The 22,722-nt window shown below is 42.1% G+C and overlaps 1 protein-coding gene across 4 annotated transcripts in view; it reads left to right on the plus strand.

The window, feature by feature from the left end:
- LOC308071741 (uncharacterized protein C1orf21) overlaps positions 1-22,722 on the plus strand; it is a 125,061-nt gene that overhangs the window by 37,946 nt on the left and 64,393 nt on the right. Inside the window, exons 1-2 of one of the 4 annotated variants that reach the window (XM_080407629.1) lie at positions 10,463-10,573; positions 14,050-14,255. In XM_080407629.1, the coding sequence (XP_080263755.1) occupies positions 14,162-14,255 (94 nt within the window). In that variant the 5' untranslated portion in view covers positions 10,463-10,573; positions 14,050-14,161. Of the gene's footprint in view, positions 1-10,462; positions 10,647-10,730; positions 12,955-14,049; positions 14,256-22,722 lie in introns of those variants that run through there. The other 3 variants (XM_080407628.1, XM_080407630.1, XM_080407627.1) reach the window with 3 other exon arrangements.

Here is a 22,722-nt window from a genome sequence, read left to right on the forward strand (position 1 = left end):
TCTTCATAATTAATATCAAATTTGATGGGGTTTGAATTTAATCTCAGTATTGCTTCCCTAACATAATAAAAGCATATCTAAGAGAGCATGCCTGCTGTTACAGTTCCTAAACTTATTTCTTTTTCTAATCTTAAAAAGAAATCCTTCTCAAACTTGGACCTAAAAGAGAGAGAGGAAGACTGTAAAGATACTGCAGAATTTACTCTCAGGAAAGCAGCTGCAATTTTCATGGCAAAAAGCTAAGTGGGAGTAAAGGGGCCAGTGAGCTTAATGTTGTACAGCTGTTGGTTGGCTGCCTTTTGACTTTGGATGTAGCTGCGCTGAAGTTTCACTGTCAGAGGAGGGAATTGCCAATCCTGGTGGATGGAATGCTCCTGCCGGACCTCACCTGACCATGAACGTGCAGAGCTGAAGATGGAGACTATTCAATTCAACAGGTTATTTCAATTAGCCCTTGCTGCACAGGAGATGGAAAATAACAACAAAATAAAGAAGAAAAAGATATATATGAAATTTAACAAACACTATGTTACTAATTAAAGTAATAAATGTGCCAGGGCTAAAGGCTTTGACATGAGTCCCTAAGGAAGATGATACAGCCACACGACATGCTTGTAGAGAGGTTATCATAAACCCCCAAACATGCTATGCTGTTGAGTATAAGCAGTGTTGAAATGTGATGGTTTTCATGTAGGTTCTGCACAAATAGCAGCAGTAGGTCAAGATGTTTTAAGCTTGAAGGCTGTTGAGATGGCATTAGCAGTTCTTTGTGGCTGTGTAGGTAGTTTGGAGAGGTACGTGTTGTTCCTTGGACCCTTACGCTAGTATCACTATATAATAACTGAGGCCCTGAAGGTCTTAGTGCAGTGGACATTGAATTGGAAAAGGAGCAATATTTGAGCATCTGAATAATAAAGTAATTGTAAGGAGAATTCACCGTGGGCAGAAGGAAAAGGAGTCAAAATAGCTCCTGGAGGGCCAGCTCAATTCATCCCCATGAGAAAGAAGATTTTCTCGGAGTGTAGCAGAATAAATTGGAAAATACTCTTGAATCAGGGATTGTCCTTTTGGTCTTGAGATGATGAAAATGGTGCAGTGGGTGAAATTTCCACGTGTCTGTCGATGTTGTCCTGTGCCCTTGGATATGAATGAGAGGCCCAGTGTGGACCAGTGGAGAGCTAGCTTGGATGATGGGTTTGCATCCTTGGAGCTGTTGCCTGCTCAGTCCCTGCTCAAAACCAGCCAAATAGCATATGTACTCACGTTCTCCTTGCTTTTCTAATTTTTTCTCAATCTTTTCTGATTTGTATTTCCATTTTCTTTAGGGGACCTTTATTAGTTTGTTCCACTGTTACAAATTCAACAGTGTTGAATTAACGTTTCTTCCCATAGGTTTTCTTTTCCTGCGTGAGCATCTGCAGAGCTTTAGCATTTTTGGACGTCTGTGCTGGCGTATTTTGGCGTGGGCTATCCACCAGAGTTATAATCCTGTAGCCATTTGTATTGTTCTGGCAGCACAATTCTTAAAAAAAAATTCTTATTACGGTTCAATTCCTGCTGATTGTATTCAATGGTATTTGGAACCTTTTTCAAATATTTATTACACATTTATTCTCTGCTCCTACAGTTGAGCAGAATGTATTCTTCTCCCCGCCCCCCTCCCTCCTGCTCTGTATGGGTTTTTCTTCTTACTTGGACTCCTGTGAGGGTGCAATGTTTTCAGCTGGGTTTTTTTTTTACCCTTCTATTTGTGTTCCAGTTTGGCAGAAAAATCACAGTTAGAGCTGAACTGTGTGGCCAGGCGACTGTGAGGGGTCGTGGGAGAACGCTTCATTTGCCGTTTTCTTTCAGGATTACTTCCTCCTGCTTGTTTGTACTCAGTTATACACCTTTCACAAGTGCAGGACCTCAAGCCAGCAATCTCCCTGACTTTAGAAACTTCATGCTCCCGCAGCTAGACTGATGTATGACTCCCTCCTCCTCCCTAGATGAGTTATGTTCCATGTGCTGTGTGGAGGGAGTTGGGAGCAGTACTTGAAATACTTCTGGGTGGTTCCCAGTCTTCGAGTCTGTTGCAGTTTGGTTTTTATGGTGAACAACACTCATTTGTTTATAATCTTCACTGTTGCTCAAGAGTGCATGCTTTGCAAAGACAACTTAATGTTATTTAATGCCTTCTGCAATCACAGAGTCCGTGCTGTGCGTGCAAGAGTCACTGGCACAGTGTTTGCATGTGTTGGTGCTGCACTAAAGATCTGCTGACCTGGAGAGTCGCAACACTTGATCTGCAAAAGTGGTTTTAAACCAGCTTTGGATGAACTGGTTGAATACAAATGTACCCGTCCTGTGTGGGTGCATTTCAGGACAGCAGCTGGGTCAGTCACTCTTTTAAGTCATGATTAAATCAACCGCAGAAACCTTTGGATTCAGCCACTTTCAAAGAGGAGTCAGGGCACATGCTGATGTGACCTTGGTGTCCTGAGTGGTGTGGCAGACATTCTTCTCACTCTACTGGGAGCAAGTGTCCCTTGAAGAGAGGACAACACAGGCACCTGGGAGCAGTAACCTGCAGATGTGGACCACAAGATGTGGAGCTCTTGCTCAGCTGGCTGATCTTTGCGTTGAAGCAGGTAACAAATGCTGTGATGGTGGATCAGTGCTGCTCAGGCCTAGAGGAGACGATATCCAGCTGATGCTCAGCAATGAGCAGCTGGTGCGTAACTAGCACCCAAACTGTAACAGATCTTTCCAAAAGGATACCATGTCCTTGACCTAACTGCGCTTTGCTTCAGGTCTGCAGGGGTTTTGCTGAGCTGGGATTCATGGGCGAGGTGTCAAGTGTTCTCAGAGTGGTTCTTAAACCTCTTTCTGCAGCAAAAATTGCTTCATAATTATTACTCTGCATGGTGTTTGGCTTACATAAATTCAAGAAGTATCCAGAAAAAGTTTACACCATGAAATAGAAAGTTGTGCTTGTTGCGTTTTCCCCTAAAATTTCTAATTGGAAAGATTTAATTTGTTTTATACACAACTGGTTTTAAACACCGTTTATTTGAGTTCAAATACATCCCTAAACTGTGGGTCAAAGCACAAGAGCACTGTACACGTATGTGAGATGCCAAATAGGAGCCAAATGCATATAAAAAAATAGAAGTGGTCACTTCTGGGGGACCATAACATTTGACCAAAGTACAGGGACATGATGCTAACAGCCTGAATTAAAATATAGGTAATTTAAAGATAGAAGGTGGTTTCTGTGTTTTTAATCATGATGAGGTCTGTTGCTGCCTTGGCTGCTTCTTGTTGTGATCCAGGGAAGTCAGACACCACACCAGCATCATCAGCAGGAGATCTGCAGCTTCTCTGCTCCTGTGCTGCTGTTCCAGCTCTGGGCTTGCTGGTTGTGTTTGAATTATAACTGTGTTAATAGGCACTGAAAATATTTCAATTGTTTTTGGCTAGTGTGGTGCTCATTTATTTTTATTATAGGCTGGAACGTGGTTTAGATCTTATTTTTTGAGTATCCAGGCTTGGTTATGTACATATCAATGCACCATGTCACCACTGAAAGGAAAACTCAGTTATTTGCTCTATTAACATTAGTGGAGAGTAGGGAAATGTAACTTGTGATGTTCTAAGACTTTTTTTTTTTTTTTTTTAAAAAAAGAAATATATATTAAAAAAAAAAAAAGGAAAAGGCTCTACCCAAAGCTGTGACTCAGGTAAGCTCCTAAATCAGTGTTGATGGAATGGAGTAAGGAAATGTTTTTTGCAAGTGCTGACCCTCCAGCAGGGATGTCCAGAAGTGCCCGTGCCTGAGTGTCGGATGGGGAGACGCCATCAAAGAAGGAGATGGGTCACAACAGGCTTTACAGGAGCAGTGACACTGCTTTTCCTCCCCGCAGTCCAGCTCCTCTCTCGCCTGTGTTTTTTCAGCTCCCTGTTCTTGGCCTGAGAATCCTAAAGCCCTCCAGCTCCTGAGCACAGCCTGCTTTCATAGCTGCCCTCCCAGCTTGGGTTTCCAGGGGATAAGCTGCACCATGGAGTACAATATCGTATAGGGTATCATGTAGGGCTCTTGGGTCACACCGTACCAACACAAACATTCTTGTACTGTGGCTTTCAGCTCCAAAACCCCTGTTTTCTCTTTGATCCTGAGGAGTAACCCCGCTAAGCAAGAGGAAGCAGTCAGTAGTGTAACTTCGGGAATGTGTGTTGCAGTGTGCATCCCAGTCATTCCTACTTGTGCCATTTACGTAAGACTACTGTTAGGAAATCTCCTGAGTGTGTGAAAAAAATCCTCAGTAGAAATGCTGAACCCTATACAGTTGTTCACAAAAGCTAAGAACGAAATGAACCGCTTTGTTAGCTTTTATCATTAATTTTAACAGATGATTTTTTAGCTAGGTTGTAGCTGTCGTTTCAGCTGTAGAGTGGGCAGCCATGCACAGGAATGGGTGCCTGTACTGGGATTACTTCTCTCTGGCCTGAACAAGCCACCTCCTGTGGTTTTGAGCAGCATTACTGTACTTTCTTTGTCATTGAAGTGTTACTGGGTTAGCAAAGAAAGATTTCTTCTTTCTCTAGCTCGTCTCCAAAAAAAGGAGGCCATTTAAATTGTTTCGTGCTTTAATTGTACAGAAACAGCAGAGGTTCATATGGCAAATGTTTCCTTGTTGACACATTAGCAGCAGTTCCCCAGCATCTAACCCCCTTGGCTTCTGCATAGCTGAGTTGTTTTGTTTTAATTTCAACCTAAGTGGCACATGAAGTAGCTCCTGCCACAGCTCTTTGGATGAAAAATGCATCAGAAGTGACCCGAGGGGCAGATCATGGGCTCTGTATTGCTGCGGAGGCATCCAGCAGCCCCCCTCTAGGTTGCAGCTGCTCCCTCCTTCCTCTGCAGTGAAACTTGCTGCTTTGCCAAATTTACTAGGGAGCAAGGAAAGGTCTCTAGGTGAAAGCTGAAAGAGCACAGCATAACTGGAGAGCATATGTTTGAGGCACGTTAGAGGGACTGAAAGTAGTTTTCCCAAGGTGAGGTGGGATAATCCCATGCCGTACGTTTGAAGGCGATCATCTGGGGAGATAGATTAGTTGTTGCTGTATTTGTGGTCATTATTGATTGATGCAGCTGGAGACAAGGTGAGATGATGGGGTCTGTCATCTCATCTGTGTACATTTTTAAAGATTTTTTTAGGGAACACCCAGTCAACTGACTGGGGGGCTTTTTATCATAGAGCTGTTTCGATAGAATAGTGGGTCTAAAGGGTGGCGGGACCCTGAAAATGTACAATTAAAGATCACTGCATTAGGAATCCTTGTGCTTAAAAAAAAAATGCACACAAGCCCACAGGAACTATTTTTCACCTTGTCTGAAACAAGACTGCATAGAGGTATCAAAGTTGCCCTTACCCATTAATGGCAAAAGTTGTTTGATGATGTACTTGACAGTGTGCTCCATCAGTGATGGACGTTTGTCCAGCTTGTTTGGAAGGACTTCATGTAACCTGTGTGTCACTCTGCACCTCAGGGATTCAATAATCAGGGCTTCCATCCGACATCTCTTGTCTCAGTGACTGGTTAGCAGGCTGAAATGTTTCTACATCTCAGTGTCTAGGAGACCCTCGGTTTTCCATGCCAACTAAAACCTCAGAGGTCACCTGGTTGCTTTTGGGTCATGCAAGTTGTATTGGCAGTTTTTTGGGATTGGCGATTAGCAATTAGCTTTGTGTTGTTTCGGCCGTAGGTGCACTGTTATTTGTTGGTGTGGAGTACAGTACACATGGGGATTAAATGGATTTGGTCATAGGAGACTTAATTCATCAGCCCCCTTCCCTCAGTGTCATCATTTCATGTTGTATAGATCAGTCTTGTTGCAATACACCCTGCCCTGATCTTCCTCCCTGCAGTGGGGTGGCTTCACTGCCTTTTCACTGCAGCAGTGGGTGGTAGGTCAGCCCCAGTCCTCTTCTTTCCTGCCTAGCAGAGCCAGGTGGCACAGCACTGGTGCTTTTGGTGTGCTTTCAGTCTTGGGGCTCAAAGGAGTTTTGCTGTATCAGGAGATGCTGTACCCCGGCATCAGAGAGCAAGAATTAATCTATGCTTTTTCAGCATCACTTCACACTGCCACCACCACCTCGGGTGGGTGCATGGCACTGAGGTTGGATGGGCTGAAGAGCAGGTATGGAGACTCCTGCGTACACCCTGGCTCTCAGGAAGTCTACGAGTCCCTTTCCTGGGCAGTGCAGCTGTGCTGGATTTGTGATATGATGGAGCAAAAGGTGCTCTTACTGAGTTTTGGAAGATGCTAATCATTGCCACACAGGGTGGAGAGGTGGCATCTTGCACAGCATCTTACACCATCATGGTAGCACATGAGAAAGACTAAGAAGTAGTTTGGAAAGGAAATAAAAGTGTTGAAGAACAACGAATAAAAATTAGACCTCCAAGTCTAAAAAGTGCAAGTCTGCAAGTTTAATGCCACTGATGTGTGGTAGTAGGTGCTCGGTGCTTTTACTGTTTTTTCTAAAGAAGTATGTGTTTTGCATTTTTAGGAGACTTGTTGAGCCACTGCTATTTCTGGGAGAGGGACAGTCATGAAAATAGTTCAACTTCAGGCCAAAGTCAGTGTTTACATCTGGGGGTGCGTCCCCATCACTGGTGGGAAGAGGGCAGGAGGAGTTCAGGAAGATGAAGCTGCTGTTTCAGTGTGGTAGTTCTCTCTCAAGGTTTTCCTCCAAAGTGAATGATTTTGTTGATGGAGCAGCTACAGCTACTACGTAATTTTATTTTAGTCTAATTCTAAATGATGGGATTGATTGGCTACGTGTAATGCTTGCATCTTTAAATTCTTAATAGGGTAAAGCAAGAGGAGTGAGATTTCAGAAGGGAGATGATGCTCAGACCTGTACTTAGACGTGTACAAAATGTCGTATAAATCACTGTTCCTGTACCTCGGGGCCTTTTACTGTATCTTGCTCAGTAAACCATATCTTGCTCTGAAACCATGAAGACAAATAAAATCAAATAGGAGAGCTTATTGTTGGTTTTCTTTATACTTGAGAGGTACTTGGGCACCCTTCCCATTATGGTAAGTGCTGGAGATTATGCTTAGATATACAGGAAAGTCATGTACTAAGGAGAATCGAATCCGGCTTTTCTGTAGGCCTGTCTAGTATCTCCCATCACACCAGCGTGCCTGGCTGGGCTGTGATCACCAGCACTACATTTCCAAAAGCTGTTTGGAAATAAATCACAAAACAATCTTTCTTCCATGAAATTAGATTTCTAGGAAGTGACCTCAAGCCACCTAAAGTCAGTGGAAGAAGGGGTCTTGCTGACTTGAATCCAGTCCCTCATGCTGGTTTATGTTGGTTTTTCAATTATCTGGTGCTGACAGTGACCCACAAGAGAAGTACTGGGCAATGGACTGAGATACTGTAGTGACCCGCCGTTCTGAAATTGGCTCTGAAATGTGTTTGATAGCAAACACGCATCTGAACATTTTGTGTGTGTTGCGGAGATCTTTACTGCAGTTCTGTAATGGCCTTGTAACAGCTATAGCCATTGTTCGTATAGAAGCAGGCAATGTTGAAGGTGTTCTCGGCTTATTGTCATGTGATCTTACTTTTAATGAAAAGTGCTTGTTTTTTCTGCAAAGGGGAAGTATGTAGGATAAACATCCTAATTCTGTGGAAATTCTGGTTGAGTAGCACTGCCTGCTATGGTAAAGAGAAGCAGTGGCACTGCTGCTGGCTTGAAAGAGGCTGTGCAGGTAAAATACATTATATGAAAATACTGCTTTCTTACCAGCAGCATACCATCTCCAGTGTGTTTTTCCTTTGTGTGCAAGGTAAAAAAACCCTACAGCATTGGCAGCCCATAGTCTTGTAAAGTCTCATCTGTCCTCAACATTTTGTCTATTGATTTTCCTAGAAACAAGAAAAAAAAATAATTAGGTGATCAGAACTGCATTCTGTAATGGTGGCTGTAATCTTCCTATCACTACTTCTAAAGTATTTGAGGTTTAAAAAGCAAAACCAGTAAAATCTATTTCATTTCCTTTGGAAGCAGCAAAAATGGCAGGTCTTGTGACTGACATGTCTTACTCCTGGGTTGCTGGGCTTTTCACGTTGGTGTTACTTTAATTTCTCCCTGTGTGAATGAAGAAGATAGCAATGCAATTCCCCTTCCCTTCCTCCTTTGTATTTTACTATGGGATGTGTGAAATCTCTTCCCAAGGACTCGCTGGTGGTGTTTTTCCTTATGAGACCAAGTAAGGAGAAAACATTCCCTAGAAGCATTGTGTTGCTGTTGAGAGCTCTTCTGTTTGGAAATCTCTTGTTGCTGTTATACATAAAAAAACATGGATCAGCAGAAATGCTGATTGCAAACAAAAGAAAAGAAAATAAGAGGCTAATTTTGCTGATAAAAAAGGTAAGATAAGCCTCAGTGGAGCAAAGTCTGTTTTATAATAGAACTAATAACCTGATAATATGAATTAGTAGCATTAATTCAAACCAGGCCCTCCCTGTTGGGAAAAACTAGGTAGGTGAGCTGCTTTGGTTTTTCTGTTGGGTCTCTTTAGCTGTTAAATTGCAGTGTTCTTGTTTTCTCTTTGAAAAGTGAATGCTTCAAATGTGATTTCTGCTGAGCACGGCTTCTCAAGGGAGGATAGACGCAACTGGCGGTTCCACCATCCAACTGAGTAACTAGGCTGGTTTAGTTTGTCAATGGTATTTTTAGTGCAGCTTGAGTAAAATGCTGTAAAACTGTGGGGTGTTGTCTTTGCGTTTCCTTGTGCGTTATTGATTTTATAGCACCGTGCTAATTCTTTTCCCTTTCAGCGAGATTACTGCTGCATTCACACAGCTGGCCGGAACAGTGTGTTTCCAATAGGATGTTGAAGTGTGGTAATAAACACAGAAATTTTGCATCGCAGAGACAAGACAATTCATAAAGGGGAGAAAATGCTTAGTTTCATAGCTATTAGTATTAACAGGTGAAGGGGAGCATGTTCTGCCTGTGGATTCAAAGGACCAGAGCATCACCACTCACTCTGACTTTTCTTTTTCCCCTTCTGCCACTGCAAGTTACTGCAGAATACTTGGAACTGTCATTCTGCTGTAACCTTGGCCTGTTCATTTATCAATTCAGGGGGTTAATTTTCAATATAGCTATGTTATACACTAGCAGTGCTGGTTTGAGTAATTTGAAGAAGGAGAAAGAGAGCTTATAAGATTATTTTTTTTCCTCCCTTCCTTAGGCCATTGGTGTACTTCAAAGGCAAAATTTCTGTCTTTTTGACTCAAAAATGCCTTTTAGCAGTTGAAAAAAAACCCCAACAGCCATTTATGCTGGTGGAGGGTCGCTGAGGAAGAGGGGTATCACTGTTGGGGGACTCTTCGGTGCTACCTTCCAGCCACCCTCATGGAGGGCAAAATAAGATGCTGTTGCTGCTTTCTTTTTGGAAATCTAATGGAAATTAAATAGGCTTATTTCTTACAGGAAATAAGTGTAATTAATAGCAGTAAGTGAAATCCTTGGGTTCTGCCTGAACTAGGTTGTATTATAAGAAAAGCCAGTGTGGTTTTGCTTTGTAGCTTGGGTTTTTTTCATAGTTGTACGAAGCTCACTGCTTTGATCTCTAGGACTTTGTGAAATTTTAACCTGATTTCCTGTGTGGTCAACATGGAAGGAAACTTTTAGATATATCAGCAGCCTGAAGAGGATGAGAGATCAGTTACCTCAATGCAATAAAGATGAAAACAAATACACCTGTGGTAATAGAAGAATGAACATACATTTGTTGTAAAACACTGGAGATCCTCCATTTGCTATTGAGTGTTTGGTTTTCAGCTGTGGAAGTAAAATGTGTTTTGTCAAGGATGCAGCCTTGGACATGATCATCAGAAATAAGAGGTGAGAGGATGACGAGTAGTTTAATGAGGTGATGAAAGAGCTGGTAAATGAAAAGGCACAACATAGACATGCCTAAAAAAAAAAAAAAAAAAAAAAAAAAAGGCATTGCTTAAGGTTTCCAAAAGCAATTTCTATTCTAAGAATTGAGCCCCCCTGTCTTTAACCTGAAAGAAACTTGGGGTATGAAGTACAGCATCTGAGAGTGTCTGTAGTCTTCTTTTGACCCGCACATAAGATGTCAATCTTCACCCCCAAATTAAATGCAGCAGGTTGTGTAGACACTTTTGATCTGCCTAGAGCTTTTTCTCACTAGCATTATGCAGATTAGAGCTTGTAAATTGCCTCTCAAATCTTGATAATTAATGATAGTGGGTGGTGAACATGAACTGCAAATGGTTTGAGGTTTTCTTATTCTTTTTATTTTTGGCTTCTGAAAATCTGTGCCCCCAAAATGCTCAGGAAGACAAAAGAGAAAATTATATTTGTGCAAAAGTGGGGGAGGAGGTGGAACGGATGTGTTATTCTGCTGCCAGTCGAAGTACTGTGTTTCACATCCTCAAACCCCTCTGCAGGCAGCCCACTGAAAGAGGACCAGCAGCTCATTTCTGAGCGATACCCAAACCTCATCGCTGTGGGCTTCAATACTCAGGCAAGAAAGGTTTCCCTGAGGCTGGGGGCAGCATAAAGCTGGAGAGCATCGCAGTGTTGGATTTTTGTCGCTTGTAAGATTAATGCTGCTTTTCTCCCACTCTTTTTGTTTGTTTGGGGTTTTTTTTTGTGTTTTAAATCCTCTGCTAATTCTGGGTTTTCTTAGGTATCTGTGTCACAGTGTCATCTGTCTCACTGCACTGCGCTAACAGTAGTTCAAGAAACGTGTCTGGAAATGTGTGTTAGACTTACCTTGGAGGTCATTTTGGAGTAGATTTCTCAGCCCAATTTATTGGCACCAGGAGAAATTGCCTCCATAATCCAAGTGTTAGTTGTGTCATTTTTCAAATACTGCTGTGATTACTGTTCTTTAATGTAAAAGGTGAATTTTCCAGTTCCTGTATTCCTGTTTGTTTCCTTTAATCACAGCATGCCATCAAACATGACCATATTTTCAGTGAGATTGGCGTGTGCTACCAAGATGCTGCAGGAGAGATTTGACTGTGGGTATTTTTTCCTTCCCTCTCCCATGGAGCTTTATACTTCTGCATTCATGTTCTGCGTCTCTTTGTTCCTGACTGCCTCTACAGCTCACCACTCCTGGGTGATGGGACCATCACCCTCCTGGCTACTAATCAATGAATAAGTATTTCGCAATTTGTTTTGCTACATGTTGGCTATGTATAAGCTTCACAAAAAAAATCCCCTCCCAGAAATCAGCCCACTGCTATGTTATGAAATACTTTGGGTTTTATTACTAAGCAGCTGTTCCCCTTTTGTAAATCATCCCTGCTAACAGACAGAAAAAGAAAGAGGAAAAATAGTTGAATAAGGCAACAGTGTAATTCATTCAACAGGTACTTCTGTGAGTGCAGTTCAGCTGCTCTGTGATGGAGATGCTGGATTTGTGGTGTGCAGTGATTTCCCCCATGAGCAGCCTGTTAGCAATCCCACCTACACCCCTCCTTGTCTTTTCTGGGGTTATGTTGGGTCTCACCTTGCTCTTTGCCCCATAGCGGCCACATCCTTTTCCCTGGGATAATATAACTGGTTATATTTTAAATCGGAGATCAGAGTTACTATCTTTAGGCTCAGCTTATCTTGAGGTTCCTGCTTTTGTCTGAAATCTGAAACAGGGACTCTGGTGTAAAACTTTATTATTTTTACCCCCTCATTTGTTTCAACTGGTCTATTAAAAGCTATTTAAGCAAATCTGTATCTTCTAAGAATATTAGTCCACATTTGATTTCCAGTCCAGTTAGCAGTTCCTCTTCCCAGCCTATTTCTTCATCTCCCACACCTCTGTGTGTGTTGACCTACCTCCTGAGCAAGCACAGTGTGGCTGGTGCTTGAAATCCTTATGGATCCTTGTTTCCCATGCCAACACTGAGATGAAGACCTGTTACTTTATGCAGGCTGTTGTGCGGTTTGGACACAGGTGAAGATGAATTGTCAGCTGCGACCCTCACTGCGTTGCAAAAGCTTAAGAATAACTCATCTAGTTTACGTAAGATGAGTGTATTGGTATTTATGACATGTGGCAGTGTAATTGAGATGGCCTGCTCTGGGTATTGACTGCTCAGATGTGCACAGAGGGATCTTGAGAGCGATTTGTTTCTTAGCAGGGCCCTAGCTTTGTCTATATGTCTGACAAGCAGATGTATTAAAACTGCTTGAAGAATAGCCTTGGCAAATGTTTGAGGAAGCAGAAAGCTTCCCTAGCTTAATACTGACTTTTGCTGCAAAACCTAGCTTTTCTTTTTAAAAAAATAATGCATGTAGCCATACAGAGTTAAAAAAAATAGCTCACGGGGGATCTGCTCACCCCTTCCACTAGCAACAAGAATGCCTGGTTTAAAATGCTGTGTTTTCAGGTGAGTGGCTAGCTGTGGCTGAGGGGGAAGAGAAGGATGGGGTAATTAGAAATTCATGCTCAAGTGTGCATATATAGGAGGAAGGAAAAAAGGAGAAGGCATGTTGGGGAATGTAGTGAACATAAAGAAAAATGCACGTACAGGTATGACTGGGAGGGTTAACTGCTTAGAATAGGGATTGAGCATATATACATTTGTATGCTTTGAGTGGAGTGTCCTCATTAAGTAGAGAAACCCACTTTCTGTACAGAGGAAGATGCAAGGTGGAAGCTGGTCTGTGAGCAGACACCACGTGTGTTCTGTATGCGGTCCTTCCCCTTGCGTGGCAAAAGCAGCTCATCAGAGAACCTGTGGCTGCAATAGCAGAAGCAGAATTGCTCTCGACCCAACTGGCCATACCCTTGTTTCTGTGACTTTGGGGATGGGCAGGGAAATCTCTCAGAGGATGGCAGCAGAGCCCTCCTAGGTCGTGTCCTGATGTGTCTCGGTGCTGCCTTGGCACGGGCAGGTACGCTGTTCATGCTGGGTGCACACGGAAATCAAACTCAAAAGATTTTCTTCAGGGTTATATGTTTCTGGTAGGATAGATGCTGCTGTATCCCTCGGTAAGAGCACCCTTCTGCTGTTATAGATACAATTCTTGTGGTTAGCGCGGAGCAATATGAGCCACATCCTTTTAAAGTAAACGCCCAGAAGTAATGAATTAAGAGATCATGTGTACGATCCTGTGCTATAGCTGAACTAAACAACTCGGCAAAAAGGGGTGGTTCTCGTTTTTCAGTAGCTGCTCTCCTCTTCCAAAAGGTTCGGCTGGTGGAAAGGCAAGCCAGGATGTCTCATCAAACTTTGAAGTCGTTTTTATTCAAGTGCGGAAACATTTAGCAATTAAACAGTTCATGTTTTTAAATTATTTTTTTTTACATAAAATAGGGCAGCTGGAAATTAGCTTTTTCTACCTCCTTTTGTTTTATGTGACATCTGGATTGTTCAGGGGGTGTTATTCCATCTTAAAATGGGGATAGCTGCCTTTTTGAGTGGTGGAGGTTTTATGGCTTCAGTAGAGTAATGAACACTAGAGAAAAGATAATACAGCTGGCTATTGCCTTTCACATCTATTAACAAAAGATCTTTAATTGATTTAGGGGGGTTATTTTGTCTGAACACTTGCAATTAGCAGCTCTTAATCACTAAAACACTTTGCAAGAGCACTGGCTTGATGAATAGATTGGTAAAAGGAACAGGAGGAGCAGATACTGATGATTTCTTCTTTCCAAAAAAACCCTGTATTCTGTGGGAATAGCTGGGTGGGTGGGAAACATATTTGTGCACATGTTGCTTTCTTCAAGTCACGGATTAAAGAATAGGGCTGGAAGAGACTTTCAGTTGAACTGCTGTGCTCCTGTCCCAAGGCAGGATTGATCTATCTGTATCGTGACCTACCTATATCAGATGTTCATTGAATATGGTTTTAACAATCTAAGAGAATGGAGACAGCTTGTGCTCTTGTACTCCTCTTCACAAGCCCCATTATTTGTCTTCTTGAAGCTCCACGGTTAGAGGTTACCTTTTGTCAATATTTTTCTCTCTCTTTTGCCATCTTTAGGTAAAAGCGACTTGACAACCAAGCAGGAAGGTGAATTATTTTTAAAACAATGAGCGTGCGTCTCTAGACATGGTTTGTTGTTCGGTCCAGCTGGAGCAGTCTGAATGAAGCTATGGGCTGTGCCTCCGCCAAGCATGTTTCTACTGTTCAAAACGAAGAGGAAACTCAGAAGGGGAAAAACTATCAGAACGGAGATGTGTTTGGTGGTAAGTGTTGCAGGATTTCACCTTTCTCCCAACATCATGAATGTTCTGGAAGGTATATTTGGGAGCCTTAACCTATCACAAAATATAAAGGAAAATGCATGTTAAAACAAATCACTATGATAGTGCAGCTGGCCTTTCCAAGGGACAGTACCATGACACCTGAAACAGAGGTCGGAGTGAAATCCTTAGTGGAAAAATAACATTCTAAGTGATGTACAGTACTGCACTGTCTTTTACTCTGCAAATCCTTGGAATAGTTCAAAGATGATGACTTGCACAACCCCCTCATATTTATATTTGTCTCTCTGTTATATATTTGTCATTAGGTACTAAAATACTTGACTCCTCTCCTAAAAAATAAAACCTGTTCAGTAAGAAAAAGAATTCCTCAATACTGTTTTCCTGTAAAACAATAAAACATTAGTTCTGAAATCCTACAGCAAACGGGGTTTGAAGGTACAGTAAAACTAGAAGTAACCTTCTGTGAAGGATTCACTGGGAGGCTCTCAACCTGGGATGAAAACGTCTGTTTCACTGTGTGGGAAGACTGGTCTATGATCCAGGTCTTGTCACACACACCTGTGCATTAGGAAAGGTAAAGTGACATGATATAAAATGCACAGTCAGCTTCATGACTTATTTCTCGCCCTTCCCCCTCGCCCAGATTCTGTTAGTATACACTAAGTGCTTTTTAGATAATGATCTAAATTGTAATTCAGTTTTTAAGATGTTAGAAATTATCTGGAAGACTGTTCAGAAATGAAATTTCTAGATCTGTCCAGATAGCTATCTGAAAGTTAAATCAGCTGTGAATAAGCTTAGTACTGTTATACTTGAAATAGGTGCGTTGCTATTGAGTATGCCAAACTTCTGTTCTCTGGTGGGTTTTGTAGCGATTGTTTGTGTAGTAGTAGGAATGACACATCTAGCAGAAAAAAAAATTCCCTTTAATTTCAAAAGCAATGATATTTCACTTTTTCAGCCTTTCTGAGGGCTAGCTTGCTCTCACAGTGGATCCCAAAGTAAGAATACCTAGAGGCATAATCTGAAGAGAAAATAGTTGTTCAGCAAACTTCAGGACTAAATGGTGGGTTGTTTTCCTGTGCATGCTCTTCACTAGCCTGGGAGATACTGATTTTGGAATTGCGAGTTCAGTATGTTGCTTTTGTTTAAAACAGGTTTTAAGTGCTGTCATGAACAAAAAGCTCTATTAGTTTCTCAAAGGAGTTTGTATTTTAGCTGATCCTTAGTGAGGGAGCAATTTTTGGCAATGTGTGCGTCTCAAGCTGGTTTGTTTGTTGGTGTTGTGTGGGTTTTTTTATTAACCACATGCTGTGGGCCAAAGATAATAACTTTAATGACAAGAAACCTAAAGTAACATCTGGAGGCAGAGGATCAAGAAGGCTGAAGGGATTTTAAAGGGCTCCCACTTTATAGAGCTGAGCTGGTGTCAGCAGTATCATTTAGCTATTCCGGGATCCGTTTGAGGGCTGTTAATCCCTTACTTTAGAGAAGCCTATCACTGTCAGGAATACTACCTGCTGTTAACCATTTTCTGGCACATACTTTAGTTTAGGTACGCAGTTTGTCGTTGCTTTTCCCTTTTTTAGCAAGGAGTTGGAGTCTGTGCATGAAACAACTTTTTGAGGGGTAACCAGAATGAGCACAGAAGCCACTTTTTTTTCCCTTGCTACTGAGGGAAAGCCTCTAGATCAGGAACTGGGCGTATACGAAAGGTGAGCTAGAGTGTACCTGGCTTTACTTTACTACTTGCTCTCCTTTCAGGACCTATAAATGATCAGCGGGATGCTTAGATGCCCAGAAAACAGGGAGCAGCATGCTTCACGTGTACAGTGCCCTGCATAGTTCCTGAACACAATTTTTTAATATAAAAAAAGAGAGGCAAGAAAATTACACCTTAACATCATATTTATCATCCTTCTCAAAAATCTTCTGGACTTGCCAAACGCCCAGAGCTCTTTCATAGAAGACCGAGTAAGATTCCTGCTCCCTCTTCTTCTGTATTGGAAACTGTAGTGGCAATTGCATTGTTTGTTACAAGTTAGATCTGAAAGTTCAGACTGTTCTTCCCACTTCATTTTCTATTAAACTATTATATGTTGTTAGTTCCAAATTAATTCCATGTAACATATTCCACAGAGTTGTTCCTTTAGTCATCAAGGAGGAAGTCAGTGCCATATCAGAGGTCTGTTGTTATCAGCTCCCTACAACGAGAGCGGGTAGTCGCACTAGATTTGCACAGAGTATCTCAGCTAAGATGACAAATTGTAGCAGGGTAAGTTCCCAGAGATACAGGAGGATCCACAGGGTCAACAAAGGTTAAAAAGCACCACAGGACTTCCATCATGCAGTTGCCTGTCCAGTTCCAGGTGCCAAGAACTGCTGAATGTTTCTTTCCTGATTTCTGGGAAGGGACAGAAGTGTCTCATCCAGCCAATGGCCAAGAGCAGAGTACTCTGCAGCCTGCAGGGATCAAAAATAAACTGCAGAATGACTAGGCAGAGCAAGACCAAGGTGAGTGGCAGGGAAATTGGCTGGTTCATGTGGAGGAAGAAGATACTGGAAAAGGAACTGGAGGCAGTCTGTAAGAGAAGTGGTTTTGGGGAAGGAGGCAGCAAAGTAAAAAAAACAGAGACAAGTGGGGTTGGAAGGTGGCTCATGTAGTGTGATAGCATCAATAACATCCCGAGAATATTAATATGCATATATCACGATGTTCATTGATGATGAACACTTGCAGTGTTCACATCTGGGGACTAATCTGACATAAAGTGCCTGTGCAGAAGTAGCAGGTATGAGCTTCATAGCTGTAGTAGCCCAGATTGTCTCAGATGTTTCACAAGTGGAGGAAATCCTGAAGGACTTGGAATGGCAATGATGGAATTAAAGGAAGATACTTCAGTGCTGGTGCTGCTTTCCCTGGGCAGCTGGCGTGATCTGAAAGATGTGGCTTACCATGTATTGCCCCTTGCTGTTTGCCTAACGCCTGAGATGAAAATCGTACTCTTCTTTCTTCTCTGAACATCATCCCCAGAGGAGCTGCAGGCAGAAAGTGTCAATAGTAAGGGTTGTACTTTCCATCTTGCTTTTGCATTAAATAGGTCATTTTGAGTGAGGAGAGGCATGAAAATACTTTTATTTGGGTCTACCCAGTTTTGCTCTTACCTATACCTTAAGCTGCTGGGTTGTTTTTTTTTTTTTGCCCCTTAGGGATTTCTGTAGTGCATGGTTGTAAGCATTACCCACATGGCTGAAAAACCTTCGCTTTCCTACATACCACTCTTTTTCCAGAAATGAGTGCACTGGCAACAAAGCATGTGATTTTTTTTTTTCTTTGAGCTCTGTCTTTGGTGCTCAAGAGCTTTCCCACTTTGCTCCACTGCTACAATTGCAGCTCCACAAGTAGGTGGTGGAGCTACTAAGGGATGAACTAGATGGTCATCGATACCACTGCACTTGTTTTCCCCCTGGGCAATAAGGACTGCCAGTGCTGTAGAACCTGTGACTGCTCTATACTGTCTCTGCTGTCAAAGTTGAATAATGGTGGAAATTTCAGAGGGCAGAGAAGGGGATTAGTCATAGCCTGGGGTTACAAGGTTGTAAGGTTCACTCTTGTAACTGATGGGAAAGCGCTGTAACTGTAATGAGAGTGCTGGGGGCAGGAGACAAGACCTGTCTGGCTGTAGTTAAACACAGATTCTTGCTGTGAAAGAGGTTCTGCTGTACATGTACAGCGTGTCTGAACTGAAGAAGACATCAAGCTGGTCTCAGAACTGCGTAAATGGTTGTCTCTCCAAGCTTCCCATTTTGGGGTAAGCTCATGGTACAGGACTTCATGAGTAAAGGAAAGCTGGAAAGGACCTAAGTAATTCCTGTGTAGCTCCTTGCTCTCTGTGCCTTGGATAATAATTCTCTGTTAATGTTGCAGAAGTTGCCAGAACAGCATCATTATGCATTGCCAACTTAGACTTCCTTTGCTACGAGCACATTTCTAGTCCATCAGCACTTTTCCCTCTTCTTTTCCGGGGAGAAGCAGGCAAAGAAGCCATGCAGGAGCCACAAGCACCAAGAGGGCTGCAGCTTTGCCCTGTACCTTTTTGTTGTCACTCAGGTTGCTTGCCACGAGCCTTGTACTTGTTTTGCAGTCCTCCCTCTGAGTCCTCAGAAGGTGGCCTGTCCAGAACACCTCTTAACATTTCCAAAGTTTTCTTCAGGAGTTGTCGTGTTTGTCTTAGAGTTTATCCACCCTGCTGGACTACAGATGTCACTTTGAATCCAGAGGCTATTTTCTGAACTGCTTGGAGTGGTGCAGTTCTGCTTCTGCTCTTCCTCAGAGCCTCTAGATGCTTTTTCCTTCTTCCCCTGGGGGGCTGGTTGAAGCCAAATCTATTGACTATCTGAGAGATCATTGCTTCTGTGAGGATTTTTTTTTTAAACTTTTTTTTTTTTTTTTTTCAATTGAGCAGACACATTGAGCCAGGTGTTCACTGTAAATTTGAAACTCTAGTGTTTAAAACTGAGAAACCTACCATAAACCCCATGGATTCTGTAAGAACAAATTCTGGCTAACTGAAAACAAAACATTAAAATTTCCATCTTATCCCAAATTGTGGAAGGCACACTGTGTTTTGCTGTAATATGTATTAAATAATTGAGTTAGTAGGCCTATCCAAGAAGATGTTCTAGAGAAGATTGAATATAATATGATTATTATGTCTTGTTGGTCTCAAATGACTTCAAAATCCATCTAATAAGGATAGTAATAATAAATCTTCATTTATTCATCATTCCACTTCTGAGCTGATTTCCAGGGCAATACATAAGAGCTATAATAATGTAAATACCAATGAAGAACAAAATGCCGTGATAGAGCTGTGAGGGTTGTTGATTTCAACATATGTTTTAATAATATTACATCTCTTGTAGATTAATTTTATTTGTGCCATTTTAAAAAATCATGGAATGTTCATTTGGGGAAGATGTTATTGACGTGTAATTTTTTTGTGTAAGAAAATAACTAGTAATATGACTTGTTGTGGGGAAGAAAAAGATTTTAGAATCTGTTTATTAATCTGTGAGGCTAATGTGGACATTTATATGGCGCTCTTGGGTGCTTTACAAAAGTGAGAGTAAACACGGCAGGTAGGAATCTTATGACAAACTGGGAATACCCGTGCTGCAATTGCCAGATAGGATTTCTGTTATTAATAGCAACTAGTCTAAATAAAGCTGAATGTAAAGCACAATAGTTTATAAACTGATTTATCTCAGAGAAGCTGAGAGAATGCTAGAAAAGGAAATCTTTAGCAATGAGGTATTGTAATGGGATTGAAAAGCTGATGGATGCACATAGGATCGGATTGCTTCACGAGCTCTAGTGTAGTCATCTTTGAAACTTCCCTGTTTTAGAGATCGTGTGAGGGACCTGATGTCAGATCACCTGCAGATGTGCGTGCCCTTTGCTCTGCTCTGCTCTTCCTCACTTGTGTTTTTTTTTTTTTTCCCAGCAGTTTTCTTCTCTGTCGATATTTCTTCCCAAATCTTTTGAAAATACCATAGTTCAAAATCTAAGCAGGAGAGTTAAAGTATTTAACTATAGCAAGTGTTGACCTGTCCTGCATGGTAGCAGCCAGCCTGCAGTGTCAGGAAAGCAACAACCAGTGTCAAGGGAGGACAACTGAAGAGTTCAGCTTAGCCACCCAAAACAAATACCCCGCCCTGTAGCAGCCATAACTGGACTGGAGGGAGGTAGCTTTATTTGGCTTCATGTTCACAAATACCACCATTTAAACCCCAAAATCTTTATCAGCTTGTCAGGAGTTTTGTCATGTTGGTGTTTTCTTTCTTCCTGTGTGTTTTGTGGGCTTGTCTCACTTCTGCTAATCCCTTCCTTGTGACAACCAATTATTTCCTTCCTTGTGTCTCATCCGTGTGGGTATCTCAGCCGCTGCCTGAGACAGCAGAGCTCTGACTTATTTTGATGTATGCCGTGTGGATTTGAAGGAAGTGTTAAAAGATGCTAAAATAATTAAAGCCTTTAAAGCATGCCCACTGTATACAGGAAGAGAATAGCACAGGGAATTTGGGACTGCGACTTCCTATATGTGCATCGTCATCTCCAAAAATATTGTGCCCAAACCTTTGTAGAGGTTAGTTTCTTTTGAAGGCTCTTTCCTTAATAGGCAGGCCTAGAAGTATCTTTTTACTTAAAAATTCAGTCTCGGGTAGTTGCTCAGGGCACTTGAGAATATCTATGGGCCTGGCAAGACGGTTCAGATGTCTGCTACTACAAGTTAACTTCCTAAACCTGCCTTGTTCCTGTGCACAAAATTCTGCAAATCATTTTCTGGACATTTGAAGCTCTGAAGATGGGAATTTTTCAGATAAAATTTGGAGTGAGAAAAATATATTAGAAGGTTTTTTTCAGTGAATAACACCTTCCTGTTACCTCTCCCTTTCCCTCAGGTGTCAGGAAAAAACACTAAAGCTGAGAATGAGAAATCCTTTCTTCTGAAAGAAAGCATGGCTGTCCTCATTGCACTGAAACAATCTGGAAAGCCATAGGTTAAGGAATATAACTTTGGTCATGGTGACCGTGAACACATGCTGTGATCAGGAGGTCTTGCTGCACTGGGCTCCACAGAAATACACAGCTGACTTTGCCTGGCAGCGTTTATTTTATTGACTCGGTTGGTCAGCTGATTAGCACCCAAATAGTAATTGCTCTAGCTTATTTGGCTGTCCTTACACGCTTCTGCAATGTCAGATCGTACTCGTTTGAGGGACGGTAGTGATTATGGATAAAGGGACCAGCACCATGCCGTGGACTAATACCATGCTGGATATTTTGAGACAATAACCTTTTTAAAAGACATTTTCAAATATGAACAAGTAACTCTGGCACAACCACAGGCACTCATTTCATGCAGTGCTCGGTCTGAGCTCCATGGAAGTGAGTGACACGTAGGCCCCCTGTCTCAGGGGTGCAAAACTTCAAATATCACATGGAGTTTCAAAGGAGGAGGTTTTCATTGCTTAAATTCAGATTCTGGCTGAGCTGCTGAAAGGGTAGGTTTCGTGTTGTTCATGATTTCAGCAGCTCATGTCATAAAGGAGATCCTGCTTCAGTGCCTGAAAGCTGAAAAAAAGCAGATGAATGCATTGCAGCATAGGGCTGAAGCACTTGAGCATCTTCTGGAATTATAGTGGACTCTGTTTTTCCTCACTTTTTTTATTCAATTGAAATGATTTTTTTTTAGTTTAACAGCACCTTTGTTTTTTATCCACTGTTCCAACACAATTTGGTGCTAGCCTGCTTCTTATCTGAGTAAACATGGGTCAGTCCTAAACACGTTTCAGGAAGTAAGAGAGAAGAATAGAACAGAAACCCACTTCAGTGTAATGTTCATCTGGTAAATGTAATAAAATTACATTTATTATCTAGGTTTATGATGTATTTTAACTCTGTAGAACACCCTTGGTAAGTCAATAATTTACTATTTTATTCCCCTAAGGAGGCAATAAGGTTTTTAAAAAAACAAAACCCCAAAACAAATCCAAACCCCACCCTCGGGTTTTGTCTAGTCATGTATTTCTGATCAATGTGTGCAAAGAAAGTGTTTTCCACATGAACTAAAATTGTATTTTCACCTTCTGTGAATAGAAGTGGCTCATCTTTATAGCTCTTGGAAAAAGTACTGCTTGTGCAGTATAAGGAAGAAGCTGTTCCTGGGCAATGGGTTTGCTCAGGTAGCAGCAAAAAAAGCTCTTCATTCTCCTCTAGCCAGTAAATATATCTCCCTGTATCTAAAGAATATAAAAAGAGCCTTTTGTAGAAGGTGTAACGGGCCAGCATCTCTCCTGGGGCAGGAGCAGGGTTGCCTCATGAGGAGGGATGAGCTGGGAGCCAAGGGTGACCCCAGTGCCCTCACTGTTGGGGTGCTGGTGGCGAGGTCTGTCAGCGGTCCCAGGCACAGCAGTGAACCAGGTCCAGGATCCATCCAGGGAGTGCAGTGAGGAGCAGCAGGGTCAAGGCTGGAGGGGAAGGCTGGGGACAAGCTAGAGCTTGCCCAAGGGCTTTGCTCAGGAGAGAAGATAACTACAGTGTGGGGTTGAGGTCCCTCCAAGAGATGGGACCAGAGGCAGCGCTAGAGACAGGCAGAACTGAAGGGCCAAGCCTCAGCCAAAACGGAGCTCCTGGGTCCATGGGCAGAAAGTGCAAGTGGGGATTTTGTGAGACTGGTCACTGGCCTCTTAGTGCACTCAGGGCCCTGACAGCATCTATCCATTAATTGTGACCTTTATGTGATTGAACTCACTCTCCCTTCTCCTCCTCCTCTTTTTGTTTTTACTTGCAAGTGGAGAAATGCTGGTCTGGTGGTCCATAGGGATGAGATCCAAGTCATTGGAAAGGTTCATGTAGGCTTCAAGAAGATGCCTTGCCACT

This window comes from Falco punctatus (genome assembly GCF_963210335.1).
Source record: "Falco punctatus genome assembly, chromosome: 11".
NCBI classification, from domain to species: Eukaryota; Metazoa; Chordata; class Aves; order Falconiformes; family Falconidae; genus Falco; species Falco punctatus.